The sequence below is a fragment of the Carya illinoinensis genome, chromosome 9 (genome assembly GCF_018687715.1).
Source record: "Carya illinoinensis cultivar Pawnee chromosome 9, C.illinoinensisPawnee_v1, whole genome shotgun sequence".
NCBI classification, from domain to species: Eukaryota; Viridiplantae; Streptophyta; class Magnoliopsida; order Fagales; family Juglandaceae; genus Carya; species Carya illinoinensis.
This window is the reverse complement of record NC_056760.1, coordinates 41,250,330-41,262,500: the sequence shown is the minus strand read 5'-3', so window position 1 is coordinate 41,262,500 and position 12,171 is coordinate 41,250,330. Positions and strand designations below refer to the sequence as shown.

The window sequence follows — 12,171 nt, the reverse complement described above, 5'->3', positions numbered from 1 at the left end:
TTGCATGTGTAGTTGAACTTGTTGTTGGAGGAAGGGAGTTTCTATAGGCATTGAGCCGCAATCGCTAGGAAGTTGCCAGTAAACTCGGTGTACTCGGCCAAGACCACGGTGCCTCGGGCCACAAAGGTGTATATGAACAATTCCTAACTCATTGGTTTTTCTCTCTATACAATGATTTAGCTCTGAAGCAGGATAGAAATGGAGCAAAACGTGATCGAGAGAGAGAGAGAGAGAGAGAGAGAGAGAGAGAGAGAGAGAGAGAGAGAGAGAGAGAGAGAGAGAGAGAGAGAGAGAGAGAGAGAGAGAGAGAGAGAGGTTAGAGCTTTTTTTTTGTTATTCACCTCAAGGTGAGAGCTTGTTCCTACGTTCATAATTTTTGGAATCTTTTGGCCTATTTCTTTTACTATTTTTTCTTTTGGCCTATTTTTTCTTCGAATGGAAGGTGGTCCATGGATGGTAAGAAAAAACAACTTCTTCATTGGTGTCCTTGACAACTTTCTGGCACGCTTTAGCATTTTTTTTTATTTTACTTTTAGTTAAAAATAGTTCGCATCTTTCGTCAAATTATCTCTAAATTTAATTTACCTTGAGGTCGAATAAAACAAATCTTTTTATTTTCTAATCTATCAAAATATATAATTATTAAACTTCACTAACTTATTATTGTCCAAAGATATTTATTAAATTTTACTTTTTTATGCATTAAATTATGAATTAATTATTGTTTTTTTTGTTAAAAATCAGATTTTTTAAATTTAAAAACTTTATCTCACCCAACTAGACAAATATGTTTTGCACGTTACTCTAACCTAGTGTGTGTATATATATATTTGTGAAACTTCTTTGTGACTAAAAACTTTTCCCGAAAAGAAAAATGACTATGTACCAAACTAATTAATAGTTGGGTGTTGTTACTCCTAGTGAGGACAGTTAACGAACGTCTAATTATTTTTTCCAAATATTGTTTTAAACCTCTTAAATAATTTTTTAGAAAATCACAAACTTATTAGAAAATGCTTCTTTAATTATTAAGTATAAAAAACCAACAGTTAAATTTTTTCGTTAGATTTTGTAGGTGGGTTTTGAAGTGGGAATATTGTTTTTCTAAAGGGGAATGCTACACAACCTCCTAATACTCTACACTCAATTTTTTTTAATTTTTTAATATTTTTTTTGAATTTATTCTTTTTAAATTAATTTAATTATTTTATTTATTATTTATATATTAAATATTTAATAAAAGATAAAATAATAAAAATTAAAAAAAATATAGAATATAAAGTGTTAAGAAGTTGTAAAGATTTTTTCTTTCCTAAATAGTTTCCCCGACATAAAAACCAGCATGCATACATCCAAACATAAATACAAGGAACCGACAAAAGTGAAAATTATCTTATAAGTGGGACCCATAAATCCACGACTTCACGTGGTTAGAATACGATTCTGTGAAATGTACAAGAACAATTCTGGACTTGTTACATTCATCATGTTGGTACCATTCGATAAATCCTTGTTTCTTGAGAATCCTTTTAAGTAAATCATGAAATCTGTTTTTTCTTTTCCAAGGAAAATATATTATTCCACTCAAAGAGAAGGTTCGTGGATGATTCATATTTCGTTTATAAGTGCTGTGAAGAATATAATCTGATTGTAGTCACACTTCAATAAATTTCTTACAAAAGGGTGAAGGCACCGTATACTTTAATCAAAATTTATAAAAGAATGAGAGGACACGAAAATTGCTAAAGATATAAAGAAATTATATAAAATAAATTCATAAATTAATGTAATTTTATAGAATCCGTTAAATCTACTTTATAATAAAAGTAATTTTACAATCCGGCGTACCTTTTTAAGCAATATTAATTTATAGATTTATTTTTATATAATTTTTTTATGACTAAAATATTTTCTACAACACATTGCATGTCTATCAAAATGCCATTAAGGTTCTCTACTTTTATTTTTTCTTCGACTTTACTTGTCACCTTTAAATTTTATTCCCCTCAGCTTCCTTGTAGTAAATAAAGATGAGAATATTAAATAGATGTATATAAATTATAAAGTGGATTCTTCCCCCAAACTATTCTTTCATTATCCTTAATTCCTTTTCATATTATCAAGTTATGGCTGCACGTATCTTTACGTTGAAACCCTCTTTTTGATCATTCGAGCATCTATCGTTTGAAATATAGCGTAAACAAGTGCTAAGAATCATGAATTACGTCAGATTTAAAAGAGATTTTACAATTTGATACATTACATTAAGTCACATCCATTTATAAAATTCACTTATAAACTAAGCATTATGTTTTCGTGCCGCGAGAAAATACAATGCTTAACGCTTAGTTTTGTGATGTCGTATGATCTTATTCTTATATATAATTTTGACTTTGTGCAGATATTCTCAGCCCCAACCCCACCATAGCACCGCCCACCCTCTAAAGGCTTACAGAAACGGTAAGTGTGAGCGTTACGACACTCAAATCTCATACACTCTCTGTGCAAAAATAAATAAATAAAAAAACTACACTTCAAATGCTAAAGACAATGCCAAGACTGAAGACGACGATAATGGCGAATGGTTTTATTTTTTATTTTTTTAAAAAAAGAAGAAAGAGTGTTGGTGACAGTTCACTATTACCACGTTAGCGGAATCGTAGTGATAGGCTTGGAGTCTGTGTGGTGGTCGTTGGCTCCAAGGACAGTTACGTACGTATTGTCAATGACGGTATGCGTAGTTAACTAACGAATCATTACCATAAAAGTCAAATGTAATTTCTTGCCCTGCTGTCCTAATTTTTATTTTTATTTTCCTTTGATTTCCTGTTATTTAAAATGTTACTTCTACGTTATGTTACAAATAATTTTATAATATGATATCTCACACTTATTCACATAAATTTCTAACTTTATTTAATTTAAAATAAAAAATAATATTGGTTATTAATTTGTTAATATGATTTTAAAATAATATATATGGTATTAGAATGTTTGGAGTACAAATAAATCTTATAGTAATTTATTATGTTGAGTTGCATCAATATATAAATTTTATTGAGCAATACAATATATATAATGTAAATCTTGAGTATTCTTATTAAAAATTATTAAAAAAAAGTAAGAGAAATCTGAGATCTATGATAAAAAAAAATTAACTTTTTATTTATTTATTTATTTTCTTTATATAGAGAACTCAATATTTTATTTAAAGGGAATAGGGGAGTTTTGCATATCCTAGAATTCTAAGTTGTATTATTCAATTTTATTATATAAGATTGAATTATAGTATTATATGGTAGAGAGAAACCAATAGGTACAAGGAAAGTTAGGAGATAGTAGAAGAGAGAGAGGAGATGGTGAATAGCATATGCCGAGAGACATTTGGTTTGATACCTCCAAGGGGCCTGACCTCCTACAGACTCGGCTTGGGAACAGAATATCCAATAAGAGAAGTTCCTTGGGAGTCCTCTCAGATTCCCTTCAAAAGCAGTCTGAAATCTCACCCACTCTATACGAATATTTCTCAATCAAAATTCCGAAGCCAACTCAAACTCGCACGCACTCTCGACATTACATGCCTATATTTATAATCTCATCACCATCATGACCACCACTTCTCTCTCTATAAGTCACTCTCTCTCTCCTCTCTCCTTTTCTACCTCTCCTTCTCCTTCTGCTTCGTCTTCGTCAGCTCTGTACGGTCCGGTGTCTCCTAAAGCTTTGTGCTTTATCTCCGTGAGAAAAAAACCCGTTTCTTTGTTTTGCAAAGGGCGGGCGGAGAGGCAAACAAGATATTTTTTTGTGTCTAAAGCAAGCGATATGACTATCGATGAAGTCAGGGAAGAGGAGGAGGAGGGGCCTCCGTTGCTTGACTCGGAGACCAACTCTAGGCCCCGCCGCATTGCGCTCTTTGTCGAGCCTTCACCTTTTGCGTGAGTCTCTATTCATTTTCTTCTTGATTTGGTGTGCGGGGACAGAGTTCGTCGTGCTTGTTCTAATGGGATCTTCAACGATTAGAGATCCGGTTTCCCTAATGCTTTGCTGCTTTTGTTTCATCAATTTTTTCACTTGGTTCTTGAATTTGTGATCGATACTTGCGCCCCCTTCCAAAAACAAAACAAAAAGAAAAAAAAAAGAATTTTCGATCATTTGTGTTATCCGTGAACTTATTTTTTTTTCGTTTTGGGTTTCGGATATGTGGAGCAACGGATGCGAAAGTCGCTTTCTTGCAATTGGTGTGATTTTAGTTTAATTGGTAAATATGGTGTGGGGTCCAACTAATGGTGAAGTCACTTCTTCTAGTTTCCAGATCTTATATGTCATTCGGCTATTAGTCAGAGCTGTAAGCTGTTTTTTTTTCCAATTTATTTTTTTAAGTAGCTGTAAGCTGGTTTTTTATGGAATTCATGTTGGGTAATCAAATCTTTTGCTGCTCTTTGGCCTTACTTTATGGCACGGTCAACGGTCTTGGAGGTCCAATTAGTCCCTGATTCGGAAAAAAAAGAAAGGCCTAGTATGTCATGCAATCTACCTGGTTGCTGTGGTTAGATCTAATAGTCCTTTCTCGACTATTGGGATGGCGTTACTAAAAATATATTCAGCTATAACTTTCTGGATGTTTTTGTTTTTATGTGTTGCATCATCGATATTTTTCTTTTAGTATAGCATCATTAGTATTGTCTTTTTTATGTGTGATTGTGCCGATTCTCAGCCAACTGCTGCTGTAGATGTCATTTGATGAGAGTGTGTTCTTGGATGCATTTAGTTTGTGCATAATTTTCTATAAAACTAGGCTATTTAGCTATGACAGTTATTTGTGCCATCATTTCTGAAGGTATGATGCCGTCTCATAGTCTTTGGATTTTCAAGCGTTTTTACATGCAGTGCATCTTTATTCCATAGCGTCAGGCACTTCTGTGTGATTTTCCATGCCTAAGATTAAGTAGTGCTGTGACTGTCATGCGTAATTGTTTTGAATGAGGATCTCATTTATAATAGCTGCTAATTTCTTCAGCTTATCTATGAATATGAATGTTTTTGAACTTGATTACTGCTTGTTTGCCCATCTCGGGTATGAGGTATGAGCTATTGCCTTTATATTTCTATGAGCTACAATGAGGTCATGGAAGGGTCATAAGCTCTTCAAGGAATCACAATGGTTATCCTTATCTACATCGTGTGTATATGTATGCATGATTTTAAAGATTTTTTGGTGTTGGGCATCAGTTGAATATCTTTTTTCTTGGAACCCCTATAGAGGGTATCCATTTGACTCAGAATTGCTTATAGCCCAAAAATCTGTTCGGACATCCTTAAAATTGTTTTAACACAATTATGTACTTTGAGTTATTGTGGTTCAATAATGTAACAAATTAGGGTTTATCTGGTATTATTGAAACATATGGTGAGGTGCAATGAAGTTTAGCAATATAAAAGATGAATTTCATTGAAAGCTATCTGTTCCGTGTTCTCTTGCAGATATGTGTCAGGGTATAAGAACCGGTTCCAGAATTTTATCAAATACTTGCGTGAAATGGGGGATGAGGTACGTTCTTTATATCTCTGCAGCCCTTTATTCTGTTGTCTAGGTATATTCTTGACTTAATCTTTTAATGTTTAGCCATGCGAGCTTGACTAAAGCCTCATTGCAAATTCATGCGGCTTAGTGCGAATTAGCATCTTGTTTCCTGATGTGTTATTAAAAGTTCAATCTTCATGATGATTTTGATTTAAGTTTTGTTTGATAATTCCGGTATGTGAGCCTTTCACAGTCATTCTAACTATAAAAGCATCCTGGCAAAGATTGACTTTGAACATGAGCATATTCTTGTATCATCATTTTCTCTTCAATTTGACAATTAAATTGGCTCGTATAATGCCCAGGGAAATTTTTAACATTCTTTTCGTATTGGATTCTGAAATGTCCTTGCATGATTAACTGAATTTTGCTCATTGATGCATGGTGTAGGTGATGGTGGTGACCACACATGAAGGTGTGCCTCAAGAGTTTTATGGAGCAAAATTGATTGGATCACGCAGGTTCCTGTCTACCTAATCTGAAAAGCTCTCTCCTTAGAACCTCCTCATATACATAATTATGCTTCTGTTATACAAAGTAGTAGGGAAAAAAAAAAGAAGGAAACTATACCTAACCCTTTATTAACAAATATTATTTGACTCTGCTATGGCTGAAAAAGGGGGTGTATACAGTTTTTAAAAGCACAATATAATACTATTGGATTAAAAAAGCTGAAAATACAATAAAAGAAATTGACAGTGGGCCGCCAAACTAAATGAGAAGCATTTTTCTTCATCTTTTTCTTTTTTAAAATTCTTCTGGCTTTTTTTCAAAAAAAAATTTAATGAAGGTATTTGTGCCGGCTTTTTTTTTTTTCAAATATTTTTAGGGGGTGATTATAGATAGTGTAATAGTACGAGGCAGTTAAAGCTAGATAGTGTAATACTATAGTTTCTGCCTAACCTTCTGATTTGCTTATTATCATTTTTCCAGCTTTCCCTGCCCCTGGTATCAGAAAGTGCCACTTTCCCTGGCACTTAGTCCTAGAATAATTTCAGAGGTTGCTCGATTTAAGCCTGACATAATACATGCTTCATCACCTGGGATAATGGTAAGTTTTCAAATGCTTCTTGTTTCTGTTATTTTGTAGAAATTTTGTTTCTTTCCTTTTCTCCTCTCTTCTTTCTGTTTCCAGCCCGGAGCTATTAAAGAGAAGAATATTGATTTTTCTTCAAAGTGGCACTCATTGACTTTATTGCCAGGTTTTTGGAGCTCTTGCGATTGCAAAACTATTATGTGTCCCCATAGTGATGTCTTATCACACTCATGTGCCAGTGTGAGTTTTGTTCTTGGCTTTACCATTTTGTTTGCATGTGCAATTGTAATCAACTTCTCATTATTAAATGAGTGGAGCACTCACAAATTCATGGCCATATGCGGCTTCTCTTATAAACTATAGCAGTGTTCCTAATCCAAAGAGTGAACTTTTTCTCTAATATAATGCTTAATTTAAGATATGGCAATTAGCACTGTAGGGAAGGCTGATTCTTGTTTTAATTTCCAGTTACATTCCAAGATACACTTTCAGTTGGCTGGTGAAACCCATGTGGTTGATTATAAGTAAGTGAACACTTTTTTTCTTGCTTTCTTTTTAACTATTGATGCCAGGAAATTTAGTTAACCTTTTGGCCTTTAAATTTCAGAATTCCTACACAGAGCAGCTGATCTTACGCTGGTGCCCTCCGCTGCAATTGGTAGGGATCTTGAAGCAGCTAGTGTGACAGCTGGTGAGTATAAACTATAAACTTACAAGTATATTGTTTAATTTGCATTATGTAATTGGCCTTAATCTTTACCTGTTTGATATTTTAAGTTATGCATCTAACTCTTTTTCTGTATGCTTTCCATTTTTAAGATTACTTTTTTTTTCCTTCTCCCTAAGCATACTAGACCCACTAGGTGCCCTTTGTGCTAGTGTCACACCCTGTATCTGGGCCTGTGCCGCCGTATCCTATTCTGACTTGCTTTTTTACTTTGCTTGTTTTCAGCTAACAAGATTCGTCTTTGGAACAAGGGTGTTGATTCTGAAAGCTTCAACCCCCGTTTCCGCTCGCATGAGATGCGAGTAAGACTAAGGTAGGGCAATCCTCTAATCCTCTGTTTCTTCTGTCTTTTGATTCCGATGTCCTAGGAGTTCACTTTAATGATGTACATTTATCTCCTATGCAGTGGTGGTGAACCTGAGAAACCATTGATAGTTCATGTTGGTCGACTTGGAGTTGAGAAGAGTTTGGATTTCCTCAAGAGGTAATGCTCTAGGCACCAAATATTTTGAGTTCAAATATAGCTCAGGGAGGGATAGTCTTACAATTTCTGGTATTTGGGCTGTCATTGTTGAAGTTTCAATCATGCTGTCCTTTCTTTTTGTAATGTTTGACATGATCCACCCCCAACCGGCGAATGCTACGCTTGACATTTTGAAACACATGTTTAACAGGGTTATGGACAGGCTTCCAGAAGCACGAATTGCTTTCATTGGAGATGGCCCATATAGGTACAGTACTCTTGACACATTTTCCTAATGTAGTTGAAGGTCACCATAGTACAATATCCGTAGTCCTATATCAAATTCTATCTTTATCATGACTACACACCCCCTGATTGTACAAAATAAACATTCTTTCTTGGCAGAGAGGAGCTGGAAAAATTGTTTACTGGCATGCCTGCGGTATTTACGGGGATGCTTGGAGGTGAAGAGCTTTCGCAGGCGTATGCCAGTGGAGATGTTTTTGTTATGCCTTCAGAATCTGAGACACTTGGGCTAGTTGTTTTAGAGGCCATGTCTTCAGGAATTCCTGTGGTGGGAGTTCGTGCTGGTGGAGTCCTAGATATAATCCCTCCAGACCAGGAGGGCAAAACTGGTTTTATGTTCAATCCTGGCGATCTTGATGATTGCGTGGGCAAATTGAGGACTTTGTTGCAAAACCAAGAGTTGAGAGAAACCATGGGGAAAGCTGCACGTGAAGAAATGGAGAAGTATGATTGGAGGGCAGCCACCCGAAAGATACGAAATGAACAGTACAATGCTGCCATCTGGTTCTGGCGCAAGAAGAGAGCGCAACTATTGAGACCTCTTCAATGGTTGGCAAAACGCCTTTTCCCTTCCCCAGAAGTTATATAAGTGATGCAAAAATTTCTTGGGGGTTTTCATTACTGGTTTTTGCCATCTTTCTGGACTGCAGAGGAGCCCTCATGGTACGTGTGATTGATTGCCAGACATTCATTTGTTGTATATACTGGACCATGCTCTGTCGTCAATCTGTTGTATTTTGTGGCAGATCGACTTAGATGTCGATTTGATGCTATATAACAAGGCAAAGTTTTTCAGCTTCAGTATTCCTTGTGGTCTTCTGACATTTTCCCTTGTTTCAAATAGATGGCTATACTTTCTCATGTGTACATATGTTGTTAACCAAGAAAGAGTATAACTTTGCCTCTTACTGCACGGTCCTAGATATTTCATATGTTTGCATGAGTTCAATGTGGACTTTAGGCCATTCTCAACTTCCTTGAGGTTGAGGCATTAAACCAATTATCATATTTTAACTAATCATTCTTTGTTTTAGTCTAAATAAATACAAAGTACGAAAGAAAAGATCTTAGAGATTCTTGGACTAATTTAAGTGCAAATTCTTTTTAATAATCATGTGGAGGTGGATTTGATCTTTGCCTTCACGATTTGATGCCAAGTGCCTTTTTCTTTTATTTTCTTATATATATATATATATATATATATTCTCTTCGCTTGAATTTAACTGGAGCATCCGTTCTGAAACTCCAACAAAATGTAATTTGTTGTTCATGCATGGTTGCCTCTCTTGAATTGGACAGAATAGTAATGAGGTTCATGCCCAAATTCCATTAAAAGATAAAAAGGCCTCAGCACAAACAGAAACTGAATAGTACCCAAAAAAAAGGTCCTGACTTGGAAGGAAGGCTCAACCCATTAGAGTTTAGGGCTCACTGGTTAGCTGCTGCTGCTCTTTGAGAAGGAAGTGATCCAACAAATAACCTACGGGCACAAGCAATTAGCTACTGTCACGCAGTAATACGTGTTTTGGATGCATAGTCAATGTGAGTCCTACATATATATATATATATATATATATATATATAAATGTATGTAGGAGTCATTTCTGCTCAACAAAACCCTAAAAATGGGCATGATCCAAGCAATACTTGAGAGATCTTTGGACCCCTTACAAGATGTAAGATCAAGTAATGAACACAAAAGAAGGTCGTCCGATACAAAAATCAATGAAAAAGCTGGAAACATCGATCTCCCAGGAGAAATATGAGAGATTTTTCGATTGTAGACATTTGAGGTTCGTCTTGGAAGACTTCCCGGTTGGCCTGCCTCTGATGGCCTCTTTCTTGTTTTTAATCTATGGGGTTTTTCCCTAGCTAGGCTAGGGCACACATGAAACTCTAGATTTGTTTGGCATCGAATACTTAGAATTCAAAAAAATTCTACTTATCTACTTTTATTTTTTATTTTTTTTCTTAACAGGTCATGTGTGGCTTAAAGATGATGAGCAGAAGAATTCTTAATTCAATATTTTCTACAGTATTACCGACATAATCGCTATTGCTTCTTTAAGTACCGAATATATTGCACCCACATCTCGCAGCTTCCTGGCCAATGTGCTTTATGCGGATTATTAGTCATGAATTGGCTTAAATTAAGAAGATGAAACAAAAGGATGAAGCTTGATTTCCTATGTATTCATGCATGAGGTTGCAAAAAGAGATTGATTTTTTTTTTTTCTTCTGTATATTCTTCGTTCCCTAGCTACCAAATAAGAAATGGTCAAAGAATTCAATATTAACAAGGATCTTCAACCATTTCTAATCCAATATTTATTGCTCTAAACGCAAAGGGAAGGAGTCACGATGCATGCTTAAGGTATCCCCACTACCTATGCAGATTCAAGACTCAATAGAGGGCCGGAAATACATAGAATCACTTGACGGATCGCCATCTTTAGCAACTCATGTACTACTACTCCATCTGCTTCCAAATTGAAGAAAAAAACTTGATATTCGAAAATTGAGGAAGAAAAAATAAGAATAATCATGAGTTTGCTCCCTTTATTAGACATGCAAATGCTTATTTCATGAGTATTACAAGGTGGATGTATAATTGGACGCTGGTACGTCCATAGAGAAACGCCACCGAAAAGGCAAATTTTTTTTTTTTTTTTATATATATTTAAATATTTTTGTTTAAAAAAATCACAACATCATTTAAAAATACTTTCTTAATCACTAAGTTAAAAATTTTATATTAAAAAAAATAAAAAATACAATCGGTAGCCACTTTATGTAGATAAGGCATTATCCTAATTATTGATATAGTTCACTATAATAATAAAACATCCCATTAGTAGGCCTGCATGCATACCAACCCTTCCAAACTATATTTGGGCCGAACCGCAGAGAACGCCATAAAAAAAACCGATCTAAACCGACCAGTAAATATCGGGTCGGGTCAAGCCCGTTAGACAAGCCGTTTTATATACAGTTATTATTAATTTTCCTTTAAAACGTGGAACGTACACAGACAATGATGATGGATATATAAATATATATATATATACACAGCTCATGTTTTACTTAAAAATCACGTTTGCAGATCAAGTACTACTTACTAGCTTGTAATAGGACATATTAATCATGTGCATGCATGCATGCCCATATGTATATATCTATTTATTTAAACGGCGCGACCTTTGCATGTTTTTGTTCACATTTGGGAAAACATGCATTATTAATTCACATTAAGTACATACTGGCCGGAGAAATTCCTGCATGCGTGCCCCGGCCATAAATTTAATTCATATGTATCATATTGCAAGAATATTCTATTCTATCTGCATATATGATGCGCTGATCATCATCATCATCAGAATTAAACAAAAAGTACAGCCAAAATCATGGGACAAAGAAAACCTCGATCAGGACGTACGTAGAGGATCAGATGATCTATCAGAAAGATCATCATGATGATCTGCTCAAAAGTGGGGGGGAATAATTAAGAAGCAGAATGATTGAAACGTTGAGAGTTTCTTAAGAAAGATATCCAATAAACGATGATATTCATGCGTGTGAGCTTGCTTTTTCCCGGCCTGATCACTCACTTCTCTTTTTAAGAAAAATCAGAGATAAAAAGAAGAAAATCACCAGTTTAATTATCATGTGCTTGGTGACGCGGATTGTCACTAGTACTTACTTAGCTTGATTTCAACATATATATAAGTCACGTTTACTTAATTTAGTTATTCAGCTTATAACTAGGTACTATCATATGATAAATTAAGATTATGTATTTACAACGTGGTGCATATATATATATATATATGTTTGTGTGTTTATGAGAGAGAGAGAGAGAGAGAGAGAGAAACCACCACTTAACCCAAACCCTCAATGAATACTGTATGACCCAACATATGTAATATTTAATTAAATGAGATATAGCGGAGAGTCAGGATTCAATCTGATTAGGACATGTGATTTGATGCTATATAAAATTATCACTTATCTCAAAAGTTTAAATTGATGAGAAGATATAGGTTTAATTATTTATATTA

At 34.7% G+C, this 12,171-nt stretch overlaps 1 protein-coding gene across 1 annotated transcript; it reads left to right on the top strand.

The window, feature by feature from the left end:
* The first annotated feature begins 3,319 nt into the window (after positions 1 to 3,319).
* Positions 3,320 to 9,021, top strand: LOC122276598 (sulfoquinovosyl transferase SQD2). Its single transcript, XM_043086442.1, has 11 exons — positions 3,320 to 3,935; positions 5,482 to 5,548; positions 5,972 to 6,042; positions 6,515 to 6,632; positions 6,784 to 6,857; positions 7,086 to 7,141; positions 7,225 to 7,308; positions 7,570 to 7,657; positions 7,751 to 7,828; positions 8,019 to 8,075; positions 8,213 to 9,021. Exons 1-11 carry the CDS (start codon positions 3,607 to 3,609, stop codon positions 8,700 to 8,702), a joined length of 1,512 nt encoding a protein of 503 aa, XP_042942376.1. The 5' UTR covers positions 3,320 to 3,606; the 3' UTR covers positions 8,703 to 9,021.
* The last annotated feature ends 3,150 nt before the right edge of the window (positions 9,022 to 12,171 follow it).